General features: G+C 36.6%; 1 protein-coding gene across 1 annotated transcript in view; it reads right to left on the reverse strand.

Annotated features, from left to right (window-relative positions):
• Window positions 1–25,304, reverse strand: part of SCP2 (sterol carrier protein 2) — a 115,825-nt gene that overhangs the window by 42,854 nt on the left and 47,667 nt on the right. The window contains exons 8-11 of the mRNA XM_026498068.4: window positions 20,244–20,330; window positions 18,501–18,651; window positions 17,162–17,309; window positions 7,114–7,221 (exon numbers count right to left, since the gene is read on the reverse strand). Coding sequence (XP_026353853.2) covers window positions 7,114–7,221; window positions 17,162–17,309; window positions 18,501–18,651; window positions 20,244–20,330 — 494 coding nt within the window. The remainder of the gene's footprint in view (window positions 1–7,113; window positions 7,222–17,161; window positions 17,310–18,500; window positions 18,652–20,243; window positions 20,331–25,304) is intronic.

Raw genomic sequence — 25,304 nt, forward strand, 5'->3', positions numbered from 1 at the left:
TTGTTACTACAAAGCATGATTTCTGAATGTTTCAATGAATGTCAAAAATATCTCAGAATGGCAAACAAGTTAGTTATAATAAAAAATACGTTCCTTCAGAGGAGAAAAAAGCTATGTGTCAATAAAAGCAACCTGAAATGCCACATTCATCTCCTGATGAAAAGAAGTTTTTTATATGAGAGTGAGGAAGCTGTCTGAAAGAACTTAAATCACTGTCTCTAATGTAAACTGCAACTCTTTTTTTTTTTGGTCTTTTTCTAAATTTTAATTCCAGTATAGTTAATATATAGTGTTGTATTAGTTAGAGGTGTACAATACAGTGATTCAACAATTCTACACATTACTCAGTGCTCATCAAGGTAAATTTACTCTCAGGGTGCCTGAGTGGCTCAGTCGGTTAAGCGTCTAACTCTTGGTTTTGGCTCAGGTGCTGATCTCAGGGTCGTGAGATCAAACCCCATGTCAGGCTTTGTACTCAGCATGGAGTCTGCTTAAAAGACTCTCTCTCCCTCTCACTCTGCCCCTCCCCACCTCCTGGGCTCTCTCTCTTTCCCTCAAATAAATAAATCTTAAAAAAAAAGTAAGTTTACTCATAATCCCCTTCACCTATTTTACCCATCCCCACACCCACCTACCCTCTGGTAACCATCTGTTTGTTCTTGGGCTGCTCCCATAATCTGGCTATTGTATATAAAGCTGCAATACACATAGGGGTCCATTTATCTTTTCAAATTAGTGTTCGAGTCTCTTGTAGGTGGCATATAGATAGGTCTTGCTTTTTTTATCCATTCTATCACCCTGTCTTTTGATTGAAGTGTTTAGTCCATTTACACTTAAAGTAATTATTGATAGGTTAAATATACTTATTGCCATTTTGTTACTTGTTTAACGTTTGTTTTTGTAGTTCTTCTCTGTTCCTTTCTTCTCTTGCTCTCTTCTCTCATGATTTGCTGGCTTTCCTTTTCCTTTCTCTTTATTTTTACATATCTATTACTGGCTTTTTATTTGTGGTTACCAGTAGGTTTATATATAACATCTTATGCATATAGCAGTCTTTACTAAGTTCACTGTCACTTAAGTCTGAACCTATTGTTTACTCTTCTCCTCACCCCCACACTTTGGGTATAGTGTGTCACATCACATTCTTTTATTCTGAGAATCCTTCGACTGATTCTTATAGATATACTTATTTTTAGGGCTTTTGTGCTTCCTACTTTTCTTATTCCTACTTACGGTCTTTCCTTTCCACTCAAAGAGTCCCCTTTAACATTTCTTATAGGGCTGGTTTAGTGGTCAAGAATTCCTTTAACTTTTCATTGTCTGGAAAATTTGTTTTATCTCTCCTATTCTAAATGATAGCCTTGCTGGATAGAATATTCTTGGCTGCAGGTTTTTTTTCTTTCGGCACTTTGAATATATCACACCACTCCTTTCTGGTCTGCAGTTTCTGCTGAAAAATCAGTTGACAGCCTTACGGGGTTTCCCTTGTATGTAATTGCTTTCTTTTCTCTTGATGATTTTAAAATTCTCTCTTTATCACTTTTTGCATTTTAATTACTATGTGTCTTGGTGTTTTCCTCCTTGCACTGATTTTGCTGGGGGCTCTCTGTGTCTCCTGGATCTAGATTTCTGGTTTCCATCCCCATATTTGGGAAGTTTTCAGCTATTATTTCTTCAAATAAATTTTCTGTCCCCTTTCCTCTCTCTTCCTCTCAGATCTCTATAATGCAAATGTTGTTAGACTTGATGGGAGTCACTGAATTCCCTATTTTCATTTACTGTTATAATTTTCCTCTCTCCTGTTCACCTTGATTGCTTTCCATTATTCTGTCCTCCAGGTTGTTGATCCATTTTTCTGCTCCCTCCAGTCTACTATTTATTCCATCTGGTGTATTTTTAATTTCAGTTTTTGAGTTCTTTATCTCTGATTGGTTCTTTTTTATGTTTTTTATCTCTGTTGAGGGTCTCACTGAAGTCCTCCACTCTTTTCTCAAGTCCAGTGAATATTTTTATAACCATTACTTTTAAGTCTTTATCAGGCATATTACTTATCTGTTTTGTTTAGCTCTCTTGCTGTGATTTTGTCTTGTTCTTTCATTTGGGACATATCCTCTGTCTCCTTATTTTGTTTAACTCTGTGTCTGTTTCTGTGTGTTAAGAAAGTCAGCTAGTATCAGAAAGAACGAGTTCTCAACATTTGCTACAACATGGACAGCACTGGAGGAGATAATGCTAAGTGAAATAAGTCAAGCAGAGAAAGACAACTATCATATGATTTCTCTCATCTATGGAACATAAGAACTAGGATGATCGGTAGGGGAAGAAAGGGATAAAGAAAGGGGGGGTAATCAGAAGGGGGAATGAAACATGAGAGACTATGGACTATGAGAAACAAACTGAGGACTTCAGAGGGGAGGGGGGTGGGGGAATGGGATAGACCGGTGATGGGTAGTAAGGAGGGCACGTATTGCATGGTGCACTGGGTGTTATACACAACTAATGAATCATCGAGCCTTACATCGGAAACCGGGGATGTACTGTATGGTGACTAACATAATATAATAAAAAATCATTAAAAAAAAAAAAAAAAAAGAACAAAAAAAAAAAAAAAAGAAAAGAAAGAAAGTCAGCTAGTATCTCCAGGTTGGAGGGGGCATATCTGTGGGGACTAGGTCTACTGTTAGCAAGCGAGGTGGAGAGTGTTGGCACTGTGCTGGTTCCCACAGATGTCCACGTGTCTAGGCTTGGGGGAGCAGGGAATGGAGGAGGGAAATGGCACCTGCCATCTCTTTTGTTCTTAGAGAAGTCTCCCAAAGAACCCTGACCCTCTAGCACACACTTCGAGATTAGTAAATAAATCTCCCTCTTGTATACCCCAGGTGTTTTTCAAACCGCTGCTTCTATGCTGTATCTCCACGGGGCTGTATATTGTACTATACCTTTAAGGGCTGGGACTCAGTTTCCTATAACCTGCCCAGCTTTTCCACAGCTGAGCCCGCTGATTTTTTAATCAGCTGAGCCCACTGAGTTGTATGGTAGGGGGATGATTCATTTCTTTTTTATTAAGTTTTTTCACTTTAATTTCAGTATAATTAACATACAGTGTTGTATTAGTTTCAGATGTATAATATAGTGATTCAACAAGTCTATACATTAGTCAGTGCTCATCATGTTTCATTCTGCAAAAACTTGCCAACATTTGGTATCGTCACCATTTTGGATTTGGGGGATTCTAATACATATGTACAGGTATCCTGCGGTTTTAATTCACAATTCCCTAATGACATATGATGTTGAAGATCTTTCCATATGCATATTTGCCATTGTATACCATCTTTGGTGAGTTGTCTGAGTCTTTTACCCAATTTTTAATCATATTGTTCATTTTCTTACTGATTAGTTTTAAGAGTTCTTTGTATATTTTAGATAATAGTCCTTTAGCAGATATGTCTTTCGCAAATATTTTCTCTCAGTCTGTGGCTTGTCTTTCCATTCTCTTAAAATTTTGTCTTTTTATCCCTCTATTTCTCCATTATTTCCTTCTTGTGTGTTAAATCAGTATTTTTTAGTGTGACATTTTCATTCTTTGTCATTTTACTATATATTTTTTCACTATATATCTTTACTATATATTTTTAAGTTATTTTTTAATTGTTGCTCTAGGGATTACAATTAACAATTTATAGCAACCTAGTTTGGATTAATACCAACTTTATTTCAATAGTATACAAAAAAGATTTTGTTCCCTTTTGTTCCCTCTACCCTCCTTTGTGTTGTTACTGTCATACAAATTATATCTTTATGCATTGTATGCCTATTGACCCAGATTATTGCTTCACGCAGTTGGATAGGAGGGGAGAAATGTGACAAGGAAAAATGCATTTATATTGTTCTTTATATTTTACCAATATAGTTACATTTATCAATGCTCTTTATTTCTTCATATGCCCTTTATTCCACTGCCTAGTGCTCTTTCATTTCAGTTTGAATGACTCTCTTTATAAAGTATTTTGTATAATGGAGGTCTAGTGATAAATTCTCTCAATTTTTATGTGGGAATGTCTTCATTTCTCCTTCATTTTTAAAGGATGTTTCACTGAACACAGAATTCTTGCTTGGCACTTTCTTTCATCACACTTCCTCAATGGTTTCTGAAAAGAAATCAGCTCTTAAGCCTTACTGAGGAATGGTTCTACAGGATGAATCTTCTCTGTTCTTGTTTTCAATATTCTGTTTCCAACAGTTTGATTATGGTATGTCTAAGTATAAATCCCTTTGAGGTATTCCTACCTGAAATTTGTTGAACTTCTTGGACATGTATATAAATTTTTTTCCCTCAAGTTTGGGGAGTTATCAGCCATCATTTCTTCAAATATTCTCTCTGTCCCTTTCTTTCCTCTCCTTCTGGGGCCATTATTATGTGTATGTTGTTAGAGTTGCTGGGCCCTACAGCTCTCTGAGGCTCTGTTCATTTTTCTTCATTCTTTTTTTTTTTTTTTTTTTTTTCTGTTTCTCAGCCTGGATAATTTCAATTGACCTACCTTAAAGTTTACTGATTTTTTTCTTCTGCCTGCTCAAATTTGGTGTTGATCCCCTCTAGTGAATTTTTCATTCCAGTTACTATAATTCTCAATGCCAGAATTTATTTGGTTCTTTCCTATCATTTCTACCTAGTAATGGATATTCTCTATTTGGTGATATATTGTGATATTTTCCTTTAGTTCTTTATATATAGTTTCCTTTAATTCTTTGAACATAGTTAAGTAGATCGTTGTCTTTGTCTAGTAAATCCAATGTTTGAGCTACCTCAGTTTCTATGAACTGCTTCCCCCCCCTGTATATGGGCCATTCTTTCTTGTTTCATTGCATGTCTTATAGTTTTTTGTTGAAAACTGGGTATTTTAAATAATATAATGTGGCAGCTCTAGAAATCAGATTCTTCCCCTTTCCCAGTTTGTTGTTGTTGTTGGCCTAGTGATTTTACCAAACTAATTCTGTAAAGTCTGTATTCTTTGTCACATTTGACCACTAAATTCTGTTCTTGGTTAGCTTGGTGGTTAGCTAATGGCTGGACAGAGATTTTCTTAATGTTTAGAACTAGTAAGTCTCTCAGTCTTTCCTGAGGCTGTGTGTGTGTAGGGGTACTCAGCTAGGCAGTTTACAACTTCACCTTAGCCTCTACTTCCTGCTTACACAGAGCCCCAAGGTTAGCCAGAGATAAAGGTTAGGACCTTCTCAGGTCTTTTCCGAGCATGCAGACAGCCTTGAACATACACATGGCTGTATGTATGTACTTGGTGTTCCAGATTCCCAGGGATATGTCCGATCTTTTCAAAGACCCTTACAGACATCTCATTCCTCAGCTTTTTAAGTTTTTTGTTGGGTTGTTTGCCCCAATTGTTATCAGCACCTCAGGCAGCTATGTTAGCTATGTTTTTAAGCCAGTTGTTGCTAATTGTTTTCAACAAATGACTCTGAAGAAAATTCTGTTTGCACTGTGCATTTCTCTGTCAGGTTACATAAAGACACGTCTTTTAAGAATGGTTCACCAGGAAACTGCCAGACAGGTCAAATAATGACAACTCCCTGAAAACAGGGCTTTGAAAGAGCTCCCAGTTCATTTGACTCCTCCAGTGTTGGCTAGGCTGCTGGTTTTTACCATGATTGCAGGCTCTTGTTTTCAAGACTACCATGGAGCTGGGGAAAGGGGTGTGGGTGGTATTAGAGCAAGTCAAAATCCCATAAAGCTGAGTATTCTTGTTTTTAAAAATGTTTGTTTTTAAAAATGTTCCCCCAGATTGCTGTAAGTCTTTGGTTAATTTCCAAAGTTCTGTAAAAACTTGATATTGACAATTTTTACAAGTGTTCTTGGAACTTTTATAAAGCAGAGTATTTGTCAAATGTTGTTATTCCATCACTCCCAATGATATTACTCTCATCCCCTCATTTGCAGATTACTTTGAAATACATTAAATTGTTTAGTGAAATAATAACAACAGTATACTGCAGGGTTTACAATATATTCAGAAGTGCATGGATATATGCTGTTGTAAAAATCCCTTACATCATATGTGAAATGGCATAACATTAATTGAAAGTAGACTCTGGTTAACTTGAAGATGCCTGTGGTAGATCCTAGAGCAACCACTAAAAAATAAGAAAAGGAAATAATTCAACAGAAGAGAGAAAATAAAATACTATAAAATACCCAATTAATAAAAAGATAGCATGAAAAAGATAAAGGACCCAAAGAACAAACAAGACAAAATAAATAGCAAGGTGGCACATTATACTGCAACTATCTATGTGTACGTACCTGTCCACCTATCTCTTATTCTTAACTACGTACATCTATTTTCTCTACTAGATTATAAGCTTACTAAATTTCAGTCATAAACAGAAACAAACCAAAGATAATTGCTATAATGAAGACACCATTAATTCTAACTTTTCTATTTTGGAATTTGCAATAATTTATAAAAATTTTAATTCATATATAAGACAACATGAAAAAAATACAAAGCTCACCTATCTTCATAGCAATAAATCCCAGATTTTAGTGCTAAGTTATTTTATAAACTTCTTTGTACAATTTCATTTTACAATTAAGGAAACTAAGAGTCAAAGTGATTAACTGACTAATTAATCAAAATAGTCACATGGCCAGTCAGCAGTAAAGCCACAGTAAAATTCTTATTTCATAACTTCTAGTCCAGTTCTCTCAAGAGAAAAAAATTTCCATGTAACACCAACGATATATACAACTATATACAAATAATGTGCTCATTTCAAATTATTCTTATCCGGCAGGTCTAGCAAGATCTCTATTTGGAAACATTTTAAGTTAAATTGTATACCTATTTGAAAATAATCAAACTTTTAAAATATATATACTGTTGAATTTAGAGTTTCAACTAATTCAAATTCTCATCAGCTATTATTGAAGCACACTATACTTACAGGAAAATTAAAAATACTGTACTAAACGATCACTTAAAGCACTGGCTACAAGGTTCAGAGAATACAATCTTTCATTCAAATCGATGGCTAAAGCATTCATACTTATGTCAAAAATGATAACAAAAAAATTAGAAAATCTATGTGTAGTATTACCTGTAGCTCCCAGTGGATGTCCCTTTGAAATCAATCCGCCACTAGGATTTATGACCCACTTTCCTCCATATGTATTATCTCCTCTATCAACCAGTTTTCCACCTTGTCCTAAAGAAAGAAAAATAATATTCGTGAACGTTAAAAATAACATTGGACCAGGGGTGCCTGGGTGGCTCAGTTAAGTGCCTTGACTCTGTCTCAGCTCAAGTGTTGATCTCAGGGTTGTGAGTTTAAGCCCCACATTAGGCTCCGTACTGGGTGTGGAGCCTACTTAAAAAAAAAAAAAAAAAAAAAAACTGGACCAAATGATATGCTTTATTTTTTTAATTCAATATAGCCAAGATTTTCTTATAGCAAACATTTCTTAACAGCTCACACATTAAATTGATATAAGCACTTCTAAAAGTTACATAATAGGGGCGCCTGGGTGGCTCAGTTGGTTAAGTGGCAACTCTTGATTTCAGCTCACATCATGAACTCAGGGTTGTGAGATGGAGCCAGCATCCGGCTCCACACTGGGCATGGAGCCTGCTTAAGATTCTCTCTCTCCCTCTCCCCCAACCCATCTCCCCTTGTGCATGCTCTCTCTCTAAAAAAGAAAAAAAGTTACATAATAAATATTGAGTAACAAAGGTTTATATTTTCAGAACATTTCATGGATGAAACAGAGCTTAGTTTCTCCTCACTGGCTTCCAAAATTACTACAACTATAATAGAGATTCAGAGCACCTGAAGAATGAAACTAGATACAATACTATAATTAAAGTAATTATATCAGCTTTAAAAATCCATAATTTCACCCAATACATTCATTTCCATTCTTTAAAAGATTTTATGTATTTATTTGAGAGACAGAAAGAGAGAAACAGCACAAGCAGGGGTGGGGAAAGGCAGAGGGGAAGAGGGAGAAGCAGACTCTCTACTGAGCAGGGAGCCCAAAAGATGCGGGGCATGGGGGCTCAATCCCAGGACTCTGGGATCATGACCTGAGCCAAAGGCAGATGCTTAACCAACTGAGCCACCCAGGCGTCCCCATTTCCATTTTCAATTACACTGTTATATGCTATATTAACATTCTTAGCAAACAGAGGGGAGAGTATAGGGGATGGGGAAAGGCTAGGGGACATGAAATGAAGGGAAGTGGCTGAAAATACTGTTAAGCCATAAATGTAAGCTTAAAAGAAAATGAAAATTACATGCTTAGTGATTTCAACACTCCTATCAATTCTCTGGTCATTCTTCCAGGTGGTGAAGAAGTACATTAAAATGCATGCATTGTATAAAATATTCTTCTATCCATATAATGAAGTGCGATCTCCAAAGAAAGATGATAAAGGTTGTGATGCTGTCAGAGGTGGCTAATAACTTTGAAGTACTCACTCTGTGTCAGGCCTTGTTCTAATTACTTTCCATACATTTACATAATTTAATCCTCAACCATGAGAAGTAGGTATTACCATTCCCATTTTATAGATGAGGAAACAGACACATAGAACTTAAGTAACCAGCCCAAGGCAACAGCAGGGGATTGATCGGGGATGAATTATCAGGCAGCCTGGATCCATAGCCTGTGTTCTTAACCAATATATTGTACTGCCTTTAAAAACCAAAGAGTTTTCTCCATTGGTAAACTGAAGCACACTAATCACAGAGTTTTTTATAACTGATACTTCTTTTTATTTTTTAAAGATTTTATTTTTAAGTAACCTCTACACTCTACTTTGGGCTTGAACTCACAACCCCAAGATCAAGAGTCACATGCTCCTCTGACTGAGTCAGCCAGGAGTCCCCATGACTAACACTTCTAAGTTTACTTTAAGTCTAGGTTGTAGATTAAAAACCATCTATTGAGGCATTTGTTTATTTTTTGGTTTCTCACACAGAACCTGATACAAGGCTCTGGTCATAACAGGTATTCTACCTGCTATTACGGCTTTTAAAACTCCTAAATATTGTTACTCTACCAATAGCAGACTGAACATAAATCAACCCCAAGAAATGAAGAATTCACTGTATGTTTTTTCTATAATATATACAATCCTATTAAATATCAGAAGATTCTACCGAGAAGTTGTCTTTAGCTCAACAACTAAAAGTGATCCAGAGATGAAAGTATAATAATGACCACTCTTATGTACCACAGATAAGAAAATAAATGGAAAGCAATTATTATGCCTATTATGTGCCAAAAACTCTGCTCTCATGGAGTTTACTTCATTGTCAGGAGAGGTGTGAGGAAGAGATAGACAATATGTAATGTAAGTGAAATATATAATAGAGTGGTAGTAAGTGACATAGTGGGGGGAAAAGGCAGGAAAGGGAGTACAGGAAGCGTTGGGACAAAAAAGACAGAGGTAAGGAGGTCACATCTTAAACGAAGTGATTGGAGAAGGCTTCCACTGAGAAGGTGACAATTGGTCAAAGGCCTAAAGGGAATAAAGGAGCAAATCCTATGGATATTTGAAAAAAGGCCCTGAGCTAGGAGTAAGCCTAGAGTGTTTGAACAAGGAGGACAATGTAGCTGCCACAAAGCAAAAAACAAACAAACAAACAAACAAACAAAAAACAGCTCAGAGATGTAGAAGTCAGAGAGATGGGAAAGGGGACTAAACAGGGCAGATCACATTTGACTGTCACTTCTGAATGAGATGAACAGAGGAATGACATTGATCTGCTGTATGCTTTTAACAGGATCATTAAAGATTCATTATAGAGAATAGACTGTAAGGAGACATGGCAGAAGCAGACCAGTTACGAAACTACTATAATAATGTAAATGAGAAACAATGGTGGTCTGGACTAGGCTGTTAGTGATAAAGAGTGGTAAGATATGGTTGTATTCTGGATATATTTAGAAGGTAGAGTCCATAGCCAATAGGACTTAGAAATGGATTCAATGGGAGTTGCGAGACAGAAAGAGAGGAACTGGAGCAACTGGAGGATGGGAAAGACTGAGGAAGGAAGAGGTTTGGGTCACATCAAAAGCTCAATTTGGACTTAGGTTTGAGATGTTAATGACATATCAGAAAAAAAACCACCATGAAAATTAGGCAGCTGGACATATGAGTTTAAAGATCAGGGAAGTGGTTTAAGCTAGGGATATAATTTTATAAATCATCGTCATATGTCAAAATATATACATATTTAAAACCTTGAAATTGGGTTGATAAGGCAGCATATATTCACTATAGCCTGTGTCTCCTACTGTTTACAACTGGAAACACTGGATAAATACAAAAAACAACTACTTGAAGACTCTGAAAAGTAAACAAAAGGAGGGGAATCATGGAGGGAGTTAAAAGTTGGAGAAGCTCCTGTACAAGGACGAGTTCCAAGTTTCCTCTTTTTAGGCTCTCTTAACAGCTTTGTTCTAAGGGTGAGCACAGTCCTGGAGCAGACTGGCAGGATGGCAGCACAGGTAACTGAAATTCTAACAAAAACCCCATCTTTCTAACCAGAGAGACCAGGAAAAGAAATCCACACAGGTCAGGGAGTAAGAGAGAAAGCTCACAGCAGAAAGAGCCAGAAAAGAGGATCCCTTATTTCTGTGTATGGACTTAGAAATCTCAGGCTCACTCTTGAACTAAGCATGCATAGGACAGACCCAAAGCAGCACAGCAAAGGCTTGGAGAACTGAACAGAGACATTAACTATGACCCAAAGAAGGCAAGACAGAAGGTGTCTGATACAACTGGGTTGACTGCTTGCTAAAACAAAAACATGAACATTCTCTAGAGGATTGATACAGGTAACAATCACCTATCCTCAATACAAACCAAAATTAATACAAAAAAGAACCAGGAAAAGGAGAGTGTGACCAACTCTCAAGGGAAAAGATAATCAACAGATGCAAAACTCGAGAAGCCCCAAATCATAGAATTACCAGATGAAGACAAAAATAACTATTTGGACTGTGAGGTAAAGAAAACACAGTAAAAATGAAAAAAAGATACGAGTTCTCAGCAAAGAAATGGAACCTATGAAATGAACCAAATGCAAATCTTAGAATTGAAAATGCAATATTTAAAATAAAAAACTCACTCACTAGAGATGGGTTCCAGAGCAGAAAGAGGATGAAGTAGGAGTCAGTATATTTAAAGATATATCAGTATAAATTACCAAATCTGAAGAACAGAGAGAAAAGGGATTTAAAAATAAACAGAGCCCCAGGGACCTGTGGGACAATATTAAAAGGTCTAATATATGCATCATTGGAATCCTAGAAGAAGAAGGAAAAAAAAGGGGCAGAAAAAAATACTTAAAGAAATAATGGTTAGAGACTACCCAAATTTGGTGAATTTTACAGACTCAAGAAGCTCAGAGGGGTGCCTGGGTGGCTCAGTCATTAAGCTTCTGCCTTCGGCTCAGGGTGTGATCCTAGGGTCCTGGGATCAAGCCCCACATCAGGCTCCCTGCTCCACTGGGAGCCCGCTTCTTCCTCTCCCACTCCCCCTGCTTGTGTTCCCTCTCTCGCTGGCTGTCTCTCTCTCTATCAAAAAATAAATAAATAAAATCTTAAAAAAAAAAAAAAAAAAGCAGCTCAGAAAACCCAAAGCAGAATAAATTAAAAGAAAACCCACACCTAAATACAACACATTTGAACTGCTTAAAGTACTTGTCATTTGAAACAATGTAGGCCAGGGAGTAAAACACATGCTTTAACTGCTAAAGGAAAAGACCTGCCATTCCAGAATTCCATATCCAACAAAAATTTCCTTTAGGAATTAATGCTAAGTAAAGACATTCTCAAATGAAAGAAAGCTAAGAGAATTCATCTCCAGAAGACTTGCTTTATTAAAAAAAAATGCTAAAATAAATTCTTTTGGCTGAAGGAAATAATAACAAAGAAAAATATGGATCTGCAAGAGAGGAGAAAGAACAACAGAAATGATAAATATCTGGGTAAATATATAGAACTTTAACCTTCTAAGATCTTTAAAATATGTGCAATTGTTGAAACAAAAATTATAACACTCTTTGTGGGGGTTTTGAATGTACACAGATGCAATACATATGACAATTATAACATAAGGGTTGGTGTGAGGCAGAAAGGAGTTGGTAAATGGATGCATGTGCTTGCAAGGTTTCTACATTTTATGTGAGGTGGTACAATATTAACTCTACAGAGACTGTAAAGGTTAGGTATGCATACTATAACACCTATACCAGTGGTTCTCAACTCTGAAATATTTGGCTCCCCCAGGGGACATGTGGCAATATCTGGAGACATTTTTAATTGTCACAACTGTCACAACTATTGGCATTTAGTGGGCAGAAGCCAGGAATGCTGCTAAACATCCTACAATACATAAGCCCCATGACTAAGAATAATCTAGTTCATCAACAATGTTGAGGTCAAGAAACCCTGCAACCACTAAAACAAAACGAAATTAAAAAACACAAAAACTAAAGAGATATGGCCAAAAAGCCAATACACAAAATAAAAGTCATAATAAAAATATTCAAATAATCCAAAAGAAAGCAGGAGAGGGAGAACAGAACAAAAAACAGAGAGGACAACAAATAACAGATAATGGTCAACCTAGTCTTACTATATCAATAATTACACTAAATGTTAATGATCTAAATCACACTGTCAAATAAATATAATGCAAATTACATATGTACTTTGAAATTTTCTATTGTATATCTTGTTTCATATATATTTTATTTAACCCAATATATCCAAACTATTTTCAACATGTAAGTAGTGAAAAAATTATTAATAAAATACCTTACATTCTACTTTTCATATTAGTCTTCAAAATCCAATGTGTACTTCATACAGCACATCTCAATTTGGGCTAGCCACATTTTAAGGATTCAATGATCACATATAGTTAATAGCTATTGTATTAGATAGCACAGGTTTAAACACTCCAGTTAAAAGGCAGAAATTGACAAAGGATAAAAAACAAACACTATTGCCTACAAAAGACACACCTTATACAGATAGATAAATAACATAAATAGGTTAAGAGCAAATGAATAGAAAAGAATATATCACGCAAACAGTAAGCATAAGAAGACTGGAGTGGCTATTTAATTTAATTAATTAATTTATTTATTTATTTATTTTAGAGAGAGAGAGTGGGGGGCTAGGGCGAGAGGAAGAAAGAGAATCTTAAGCAGGCTCCACGCTCAGTGTAGAGCCTGAGGCAGGGCTCAATCTCACGACCTGAAATCATGACCTGAGCTAAAATCCAGAGTCAGACCTCAACCGACTAAGTCACCCAGGTGCCCCGGGAGTGGCTATTTTAGTCAGATAAAAGAACTTCTAAACAAAGACTATAACCACACATAAAGCAAGATATTTCATAATGAAAAAATGGAAGACATACAACTATAAATGTGCTTGTGCTTTATAACAGAGCCTCAAAATAAACAAAGCAAAAATTGACAGAACTAAAGGAAAAAGAGACAATTTCACAATTAATAGAAGAGATTTTAATACTCCTCTCTCAGCAACTGATACGGAAAAACAAATCACTAGAGACATAGATCTGAAAAATTCTACCCATCATCTCAATTTAATTGACATGTTTAGAACACTACATCTAATAAGTGCAGAATTTGCATTATTTTCCAAGTAGATAAATTCACCAATAATAAAATACCATATGTTGAGCCATAAGATAAAATTCAATAAGTTTGAAAGGATCAAAATCAAAGTGTATTCTCTTTGTAGCAGAATTAAATTAGAGAGCAATAACAGTAAGCTATCCAGGAAAATTCCAAATACCTGGATATTAAACAGCACACTTCTAAATAATTTACAGGTCAAAGACAAAATTATAAGAAACATTAAAAATATTTTGAACTGGGGATGCCTGGGTGGCTCAGTTGGTTAAGTGTCTGCCTTGGGCTCAACTCATGATCCCAGAGTCCTGGGATGGAGTTTTCCGATGGACTCCCTGCTCAGCGGGGAGACTGCTTCTCCCTCTGCCTGCTTCTCCCTCTGCCTACCGCTTCCCCTGCTTGTGCTTTCTCTCTCTTTCTCTGACAAACAAATAAATAAAATCTTTAAAAAATATATTTTGAACTGAATAATGATGAAATGTATCAAATTTTGTGGAAGGTAGCTAAAATACTACTTAGAGGAAAACATACAGCTTTAAATACTTAGAAAAGGAGAAAGATCTAAAATAAATGACCTAAGGTTCTCCTGTAAGAAACTTAAAAGAAAACCAAAGTAAACCCAAAGTAAGTTAACGGAAGGGGGGGAAAAAAGAGCAGAAATCAATGAAATGGAAAAAACAGACAATAAAGAAAATTAACAAAGCCAAAGCTTAATCTTTGTAAAGCCCAACAAACTGACAAACTTCTAGCTAGCCAGATCAAGAAAAAAAAGGAAAAAGAACACCAATCACCAATGCAAGGAATAAAAAAGAAGTTATGACCATAGATCCTATAGAAATTAAAAGAATAATAAGAGAATACTTTGCACAATTTCAGCCAATAAATTTGATAACTTAAATGAAATGGGAATTTATCTTTATTATGGATTATTATTATTATTTATCTTTATTTTTATCTTTAAAAATATAACTTACAAAAACTGACAGACACTGGAAGAAACAGAAAATCTGAATAGGCACATCTCTATTAACCAATTTTAACTTATCAAAAACTTCCCCCAAAAGAAAACTGAAAAGCACTTGATTATACTGGTAAATTCTATGAGACAGTCAAGAAAGAACTAACACTAATCTACACAAACTTTTTCAGAACATACAGAATGAATAGTCACTGCTCAATTTGTTTTCTGAGACCAGCATAACTTTAATGCCAAAACCAGGGAAAGAAGAAAACTACAGACTTTCTCTGTCTGACTTATTTCACTTAGCATAATACCCTCTCCATCTATCCATGTTGTCACAAATGGCAAGATCTCATTCTTTTTTCATGGCTGAGTAATACTCCATTGTGTGTGCACACACAGATACCCTCCCCCCAACATACACCCCCCGCATCTTTATCCAGTCATCTATTGATGGACACAGGTTGTTCCCGTATTGTGGCTGTAGTAAATAACACTGCAATAAACATAAGGGGTGCAAATATCTTTTCTCATTAGTGTTTTTGCTTTCTTTGGGTAAATACCTAGTAGTGGAATTACTGGATTGTATGGTATTTCTATTTTTTAAATTTTTTGAGGAACTTCCATACTGTCTCCACAGTGATTGTACCAATTTACATTCCCATGAAGAGTGCATGAGCATTCCCTTTTCTCTACATCCTTGCCAACACTTATTTATCTTTCTGATATTTGTTATTTTGACTAATTGTGGTTTTAATTTGCATTTCCCTGATGATTACCGATGTTCAGCATCTTTTCATGTATCTATTGCCCATCTGTATGTTTCTTTGGAAAAATGTCTATTCAGGTCCTTTGCCCATTTTTCAATTGGATTATTTGGGGGTTTTGATGTTGAGTTGTGTAAGTTCTTTATATATTTTGGATATTAACCCCTTATCAGATATATCATTTGCAAATATCTTCTCCCATCCAGAAGGCTGCCATTTTGTTTTGTTAATGGTTTCCTTTGCTTAATTTTGGTGTAGTCTCAACAGTTTATTGTTGCTTTTGTTTCCCTTCCCTGAGGAGACATATCCATAAAAATGTTGCTAACTGCCTATGTTTTCTTTTAAAAGATAAATGGTTTCAGGTCTCGACTTTAGGTCTCTAATCCATTTTGAGTTTATTTCTGTGTATGGTATAAGACAGTGGTTCAGTTTTCCCAGCACTACTTATCTAAGAGACTGTCTTTTCCAATTATATAGTCTTGCCTTCTTTGCTGTAGATTAATTGACCATACAAGTGTGGGTTTATTTCTGGGCTCTCCTGTTCAGTGAGCTATGTGCCTATTTTTCTGCCAATACCATACTGTTTTGATTATTATAACTTTGTAGTATATCTTGAAATCTGAGATTGTGATACCTCCAGCTTTGTTCTTCTTTCTCAAGGCTGCTTTGGCTATTTGGGGTCTTTTGTGGTTCTATATAAATTTTAGGGATTATCTGTTCTAGTTCTGTGAAAAACACTATTGGTATTTTGATAAGGATTGCATTGTATCTATAGATTTCTTCAGGTAGTATGGATATTTTGACAATATTAATTCTTCCAATCCATAAGCATGGTATATCTCTTCAGTTGTTTGTGTCATCTTCAATTTCTTTCATCCATGTCTTATAGTTTTCAGAGTATAAAACACTTTCATCTCCTTGGTTAAATGTATGCCTAGGTTTGGTTTTTTTTGGTATAATTTAAATGGAATTGTTTCCTTAATTTCTATTTCTGCTACTTCATTATTAGGGTATAGAAATGCAACAGATTTCTGTATATTAATTTTGTATCCTGCAACTTTCCTGAATTCATTTATCAGTTCTAATAGTTTCTGTTTTTTTTTTTTTTTTAGTGGAGTCTTCAGAGTATTCTATATATAGTATCATGTCATTTGTGAATAGTGACAGTTTTACTTCTTCCTTACCAATCTGGATGTCTTTTATTTCTTTTTCTTATCCGATTGCTGCAGGACACACAATACTCTTTTCAGTGGCTGAAATGTTTAAAACTGTTCATGAGGATGTGAAGCAACTAAAACTCTCATACACTACTGATGTTAATGAAAAATAATACAACCGCTTTGGAAATGAAAAGAAAAAAATCCTCCAGATCTCAACATCGAATTTTTCCATTCTCCTTTCTGAAAGTCTTTATTCAAACACAATATGAAATATTTGGGATTGTAATATTCGGGATATGTAATTTTTATCTTTTTTTTTTTTTTACTTAACAGTTCATTCTAAGTACCCGTGATTTACCTAATACAAATTATTTGTATAATCTGTTACCTCAGTGTTGGTATTGTCCAAGACTACATGTTCTAAAAATTCTAGTATCAAAATAGCTTACATTCACTTTGCACAGTATGGCAGAGCCAACATGGAGGTAAAGGCAATTAGTGAATACCTCTTTTTAATGGCAAAAATGAAATTTCCTCAGTGAAATTTACAAAGTTAATCTGCATCTCACCAAAGATATTACCTTCTGGACAGAGTCCCAGTGCTTCATAAGTAAGGAGTTCATTGACAGAAAAGCAATCATGAAGTTCTATAACATCAATATCACTTGGTCTCAGGCCAGATTTCTCGTAGCACTTTCTGGCAGCTTCTTTAGTCATATCGAAGCCAACCTAAAACCAAAACCACATATAAATAAATTAAGGGTATCAAAACTGGGACTTTTATATAAGTTTTATAAGAGATTAATATGTATAACCTTTACAGCTGAAAATTGAGTGCACATATTGAAATCTCAGTTGATTCTATATTACATAGAAAGTCCAAATAAAAGAATATTCAGGATGGAGAATGTACATATTAAATTCTGCACTATAAAGAACAGAATTTAAATAAGATATATAAAAGCACTTACAATTTCTCAGGTCATATCTTGTGCAGTTGTAAAAACTCTATCAAACCACAATATGCTGTTGTGGTAAATAGGCTGGAGGGATTGATCAATAGATCATTATGACTCAGATGCACTAAAAACTATGAGGAATTTCTACATGAAAATAAACAATCTTCATTTTTAAAAAAATCATATAGGATACAATTTTTTCCAAATCCTTGCTCTTAACACCCCTTTGATCTCAGATAATAACAAGTCAACTTTTCTCCAAAGAATAAAATTGTGGTGTAAATGTACTGTAATCAGAAAACCTGAGATGTTCTATCTCAGCCAAATCCCAGATTTGTGATCTTGGGCAAATTACAGAGACATTTTCAAATTCAAAGCATTGTTGCAATATCATTTTGTAAACTCTAATTACCTTACGATTGTTATATATGCATGTATATAAGCATCTTTGCATTTCTTTAATATATATGTGTGTATCTTCAAATATTCAACTAACTCTAGGTCTGAATTCTCATTTTTTAACTTCCTCCATATCTACTTAATCTTTAATCAGGACTTTTAAAGTGCTAAGGGTCAAGAAAGTTCCCTGAAAATATCCTTGTTTTTCCCTTACCTGTGTAAGAAAGGAACTCTGGGCATAACCAGTGAACTCAAAAAGAAAAAGGCCCACCAAAACAGCACATCTAGTTAGTTAAAAATGCATGCGGGGCTCTATCACAAGAAGCATATGTTCTCATCAGTTTTTTTCCCTAAACAGATTCCTAAGGATGGGTTCTAATATTATATTTTCTGGACTGATTTTTTTTTCAAGTAAATAATTTCTAGAGCAAATGACAACATGATGTCACCTTGAAATTTCTAAACAGAAATCCCTCAATTGATAAATAAAACAGAATCTCAGACATACCCTATATGTTGGCTAACCGAACTTAACAACAACAACAAAAAATCTCAGACATACCATTTTAATAATGCTTTTGTCTTCAAATGAACTTGGCAAATCAGTTACCATCTCTTGTGCCAAAATTTCCACAGCTTTGGATTCCAGGCCATACTTCCGTACAAATACTTCACTAGCCAAAACTGCTGCTGCAGCACCATCTGACGTGGGACTAAGAGGAGGTAAAACAATTATTTACACCCAGTATGCCTCTATCCTAGGATTATAGACTAGGAGTTCTTTCTATGTGGAAAGAAACACTGAGGATGCTTGCCAGTCATTGCACTGTCTTCATTGTGAAATCTACAGTTAAAAATTATACATGCTCGGGGCGCCTGGGTAGCGCAGTCGTTAAGCGTCTGCCTTCGGCTCAGGGCGTGATCCCGGTGTTCGGGATCAAGTCCCACATCGGGCTCCTCTGCTGGGAGCCTGCTTCTTCCTCTCCCACTCCCCTGCTGTGTTCCCTCTCTTGCTGGCTGTCTCTATCTCTGTCGAATAAATAAATAAAATCTTAAAAAAAAAAATTATACATGCTTCCTGACTTGAGGACTAAACCTCTATCAAGAACTTAAATGCTATCAGTCACTGTTTGGTCTCTAAGAGTCTCTCCCAAAAAGTTCTTACTGCAAAGAATCCTGGATTAGCCTCTGCAGATGCATAAGGCATCTTATAATGACTCGAGAGGAGTCTACACGGTTATTCTTATCCTACTACAATAAAAACTCTACTAGAGGCCTAACTAGCTCCAGCTTTCCTACCTCCCAAATAACCAGTCATGGAATCCTTTTGAAAACTGGGAAGGGATGGGATACAAGATACCAGAAAGTCCAAACCGGAAAGTGGTTTAGTTAAGACTTTGGTGATCTCCTCAAAATAGCTCTTTTCCTTATAGCTAGCTGTGAAGAAAGTGGCAAACACAAAAAGCCTTCTCTGAGTTCAGCTGGTCTTTATAAATGGGCAGACCTTCATATTGCAACAGATAAAAGTTAACCCCATCCTAGCCAATATCTTCCAGGTGATAACTGGGCACAGGCAGGAGCTCTGAAGTACTAATTCCATCTTCTGGGAGACAGATATTGTCAAGCAATTATCAAGATTTAACTATTACCATGATTAGAACTACTTTTTCTTGTTTTTCATTTTTCTTGTTTCACATTTACTCTAGTTACTATAACTGAATAACATTTCCTAAGGTAGAAGCATACAGCAGAGAAAACAAAATGCTCAAGGGAGAAACTCTGGACTCCACTGGCCTCCTAAGTCATATTTACATGAATAAAATGCAATTTTTAAAAAGTAGGTAGAACTCAGGAAAGAAGGAAATAAAATACATAATTTTCCAAGAGAAAAGACAGTCTGTCTCTAGATATGAATAGGAAGTAAGGGTCTTCAATCCAGAGTGAGGACCACATTTGCAGGAGTGCTACAGAAGCAGATACAGATACAGATTTACCCAGACACAAAGCCTAAGGTTTACCTAAGGCGGGGGGAGGGAGCAATTATTTTTCTCTATTAAATATTAAAATGTGGGGGCACCTGGGTGGCTCAGTCAGTTGAGTATTTGACGCTTGGTTTCAGCTCCAGTCATGATCTCATGGGTTGTGGGATCTAGCCCCATGTCAGGCTCTGCACTCAGCAGGGAGCCTGCTTGAAGATTCTTTCTCTGTTCCTCCCTCCCCTACCTCTCTCAAATAAATAAATAAATCTTTTAAATAAATAAATAAATAAATAAATAAATAAATATTAAAATGTGGTTTTTCTTACCAACATTGTAAGACAGTCAAATAATCAAAAACTGTTCGAGATGTCATCACTTCCTCTAAACTGTATTCCTGTTGGAACTGGGAATTCCTAAAAACAAAATAAGTAGTTACAGAATATGAGGTAGCAATTACAATTTTGTTGAAAATATTCTGATCCAAAAGTCAGAGAATAACATGTAAATATTCTTTTTACAACCAAAAGACAGGCTTTTATGAACAGTTTCAACCTTTAATATAAGTTGTTTGACTGAAGTTTTTAAAAATCCAATCTCCAAAATACCATATGCTGTATAATAAAAAAAATTTGTCTAATCCTTGTCCTGGGTTCCTAGCATGGAGCTTCTAAAACCGTTGCAATTTCCTGAGTTACAGGACTGTCTTTGTTATGCTAATAGGGTGACTCATAGTGGACCCTTGTTAAAGGGAGGGGGGGTTGGCATACAGGGGCTGGTCACCAGAAACACCAACCATGTGAATACAGGGTTAGGACTTTTGAGCCACTTTGACGGCTGAGGAGAAGGGAGGAGCTGGAGACTGAGTTCAGTCATGTGGCCAATGATTTAATCAAGTAGGTCTGCATAATAGAGCCCCAATAAAAACTCTGGACACTGAAGCTTGCTGGAGCTTCCTGGTTGGTGCGTACCTTCCTATATCAGGAGAGTGATGTGTCCTGACTCCATGGAAAGAGGGTACAGAAGCTCAGCTTTAGGAACTCTTTCAGACTTTACCCTATGTACCTCTTTATTTGGCTGTTCCTGAGTTGTATCCTTTATAATAATACTGTAATCATAAGTATAATACTTTCCTCAGTTCTGTGAGTAACACTAGTGAATTATCAAACATGAGCAATCATGGAAACCCCTGAATTTAGTCAGTTGGTCAGAAGCACAGGTGGCCTGGGGACCCTACTTGTGGCTGGCATCTTAAGTGAGGGGAGTATAGTGGAGGACTACGTCCTTAATTCAGGCGGTCTGCATCAACTCGAGTGGTTAGTGACAGAATTGAATTGCAGTACACCCAGTAGGGGGTTAAAACAGAATACCATTTATTCCCCTGGAGAATTATTAAATATTAGTTCCTTAAAAGCAAAACAAGGGCACCTGGGTGGCTCAGTCGGTTAAGTGTCTGCCTTCAGCTCAGGTCATGATCCCGGGGTCCTGGGATCGAGCCCCATGTCAGGCTCCCTGCTCAGCAGGGAGTCTGCCTCTCCCTCTCCCTTTGCCCGTCCACCCCGCTCATGCTCTCTCTCTCTCTCTCTCAAATAAATAAATAAAATATTTTAAAATAAAAAAATAAAAATAAAAGCAGATGTTTTCAGAAACTGCTCTGGCAAAAATGGCAGGAACGGTAGACACCACAAAGGAGATTCTAAAAGCAAACTTCAACTGGTATGGAAATTAATAAGCAATTTAAATGTTTAGAAATAAAGCCCGTGTAACTTAGATCTGTATACTAATATCTATACCTCTGCTTCTAAAGTTAACTTTGACCATCACCAACTTCCAAAAAACACCTAATTTGTACCAGATCCTGTGCTAGGGCCATGGGACATGGGTATGTCCCATGGGTCCTTACCCTCAATGAATTCAGTCTGAATCTGTGGCAAACAAATACAATATGATAAATACCATGACAGAGATGTTATACAGGGGGGCACCTGGGTGGCTCAGTTGGTTAAGCATGTGACTCTTGGTTTTGGCTCAGGTCATGATCTCAGGGTCATGAGATCGTGCCCCATGTCAGGCTCTGCACTCAGCGTGGCATCTGCTTGAGATTCTGTCCCTCTCCCTCTGCCCCTCCCCCATGCTTACACATGCATGCACACATGCCCTCTCTCCAATACATACATAAATAAAATATTTAAAAGAGAGAAATGTTATACAGGGTGCCATGGGAGCACACAGGTTGGGCATCACACCCAGATACCAAAGGGAAGTTCTTCTCTGGGGTTAACCAATAAGAGAAAGTAGGAGACAGAGAATTCCTGGCAAAAAGATCAGCACACACAAAGCCTCTTGAGTTAAAGTAGTTTCACTGAAGCTAGGGCATGAAGTTTGGGAGGAAATGTGGACTCAAGGTGAAGAAAATAGAATAAGAGAAATAAAGATCAGATCATGAAAGGCCAGTATATGGTATTTACATTTTATACTAAAAACAATGAACTACTAAAGGATATTAAACTAGGGTATGACAATCAAACTTTCATTTCATTTTTTTAAAGATTTTATTTACTTACTTGAAAGAGAGAGTGCACGACAGAGAGCACAAGTGGAGGGGAGGGGCAGAGGAAGAGGGAGAAGCAGACTCCTCGCTGAGCAGAGACCCTGATGTGGGGCTCAATCCAGGACCCTGGGATCATGACCTGAGCCGAAGGCAGATGCTTAACTGACTGAGCCACCCTGGTGCCCCCAACTTGTACTTAAACAAGAAGGCTAGTATACGGAAAAGGAATGGTAAAGGGCATTACCAAAAGCAACTAAATGAAGAGATCAGGGCAATAATTAAGGCAAGAAATGATAAGGGCCTAAAGTAGGGAACTGGAAGTGAAAGATGGAGAGAAGGGATGATTTCAAGAGACAGTAAGGAGGCAGAATCAATAGGCTTCTGTTCATCCTCAACTCATCTGCAACTCATATGAGACACTGAGGAAGAAGGCAGAGTTAAGAATGACTTCTAATTGGGGTGCCTGGGTGGCTCAGTCAGTTAAGCATCCAACTCCTGATCTCAGCTCAAGTCCTGATCTCTGGGTTGTGAGTTCAAGTTAAACGCTGGGCTCTACTCCCCATGTTGGGCTCCACACTCCGCACCCTGTGGGTGTGGAGCCTACATTAAAAAAAAAAAAAAAAAAAGAACGACTTCTAGTTTTCTATAATTAGGTATATATTGATGTCATTCATGGAGAATACTAAGAAAAAAAAACAGGGTTGAGGGAAAGTGATAAATTCTGTATGGACATGTTGACTCTGAGGTACTTGTGGAGCATCTAAGTAGAGACCACTAGGAGAAAGTTATAACTTTCATATGTATAATTATATACAGGTCTGAGGGCTCAGGTGTCATGAGCTATCCCTTATTCTATACCACTTATCACAGATTCTCACTGCCTTTAAGTATTCTTATAATTTGTGAGAAAACATTTGAAAATAGTTTTGTAATTCAACCTTCTTAGAAATATGTCACAGGGTATCTATAATGACTGGTCAGCAAACACAGGATTCTCTTTCTTCCCTAACAAAGTAAAACCTAGTGCAAGAAGTTGGCATCTGAAATTTCTGAGCAGAACCTAGAAGGCTATTCTTGGCTGTTTCAGAGTTTTATATGATGAAACTGACATCCAGAAACAACATTCGCCTTTTCAACATAATTGAGAACTTATAATATTAAATAGAAGATTCAGGGGGGCAAGGAACTCAATCTGTCTTGTTCACTGCTGTATCACTAGCAGCTAAAGAAGTGTCTTGCACATAGTAGGCTACTGAATATCTAGCTGTTGAGTGAATGAAATTCCTTTAGAAGAATGCCATAATGAGTGGATAAATGATGCCTATTTAGGCAGGGTGGTAACTAAGAGAAAGACTCAGAAGATTTGATTCTCAAAGGAAAGTTAAGAACTACTCCTTGGGGGTGCCTGGGTGGCTCAGCTGGTTAAGCGTCTGCCTTTGGCCTGGGTCATGATTCCTGAGTCCTGGGATCGAGTCCTGCATTAGGCTCCCTGCTCGGTGGGGAGTCTGCTTCCCCTTCTGACCCTTTTCCCTGTTATCCTTTCTCTCTCTCAAATAAATAAATAAAATCCTAAAAAAAGAAAAGAAAAGAAAAAAAAGAAAGTACGATTCCTTGGAGCCTCAAAGTCAAGAAACTGAAATGCTGTCAATTCCTCAATATGTTGGTACAGTTCCTTACTATTCAGGAAATCACAAGGATTTTTAATGGTTTTCCAAGTAATAAGGACAAAGAATTCAGCTTTAGACCATCTTTATGGACTTAAGACTACTCATCCAAACTCTACTATTTGGTAACAGCAAAGTTTTATTGAACATGTACTATGTTCCAATACCATGTAAGATAGTGAAGATACAAGGATGAGACAATCTCTGCTCAAGGACCATCATCATCAAAGAAGAAAGACTTATAAATAAGTATGATAGTGTGATGTGTTATAATAGAGGTATACAGACAGTGCAATGAAGCTCATGAGGAAAAAAAAAATACGCCCAGGAAGCTTTAAGAAAGTGTTAAGAGAGGGCCCCTGGGCCCTGGCTCAACAGTCAGTTGAGCATCCAACTCTTGGTTTCAGCTCAGGTCATGATCTCAGAGTCGTGGAATGAAGCCCCGTGTTGGGCTCTGAATTCAGAAAGAAGTCTGCTAAAGTTTCTCATTCTCCCTCCACCCCTCCCTGTACTTGTTTTTCTCTCTCTCTCTTTCTCTCTCTCAAATAAGTAAATAAATCTTAAAAAAAAAAAAAGATGTTAAGAGCAGTAATGACATTTGGGTTGGGGATTGATGGGTAAGTAGATATTCACCAAACAAAAGAAAGGCAAAAGGATATTCCAGGGAGAGCTAACAGCCAAAGCAAAAACACAAAAGTGAGTCCTATACACTATACTTGGGAAAAAACAAGTAATTTGGTGAGGCTAGAGATTGGGAATAGCCAGGAAGTGGCAGGAAATAAGACTGACAAAGTACAGTGGGCCAAATTATAACAATCTTCTTATCTCAGATGAAGGGATTTGTATTTTATCATATAAGCAATGAAAATTCACTAAAGCTTTTGCACTACCCTGACATCTTTCATAAAATAACCTTTGATCTAGGGCACGGGATTAGATATTATTTGTTAATTAAGTATGCCCTGAACTCAAACATCAATTTAAAATTAGGAGAATCAGGAGAACTAGCAGTGGCATGAAATATTAGAAATACATGGTAATGATCCATTTCTGGTATAAAATATTCCTTGTCATGGTTTTATGTTAGTAAATACAACAAAATTTAATAGTTTAGGAACAATTTACTGAGCATCTATCACGTTCCAAGCTCTGTGCTAAGCATTAAGAACAGGAAG

The sequence above is a fragment of the Ursus arctos genome, unplaced genomic scaffold (genome assembly GCF_023065955.2).
Source record: "Ursus arctos isolate Adak ecotype North America unplaced genomic scaffold, UrsArc2.0 scaffold_12, whole genome shotgun sequence".
In the NCBI taxonomy this organism is placed as follows: Eukaryota; Metazoa; Chordata; class Mammalia; order Carnivora; family Ursidae; genus Ursus; species Ursus arctos.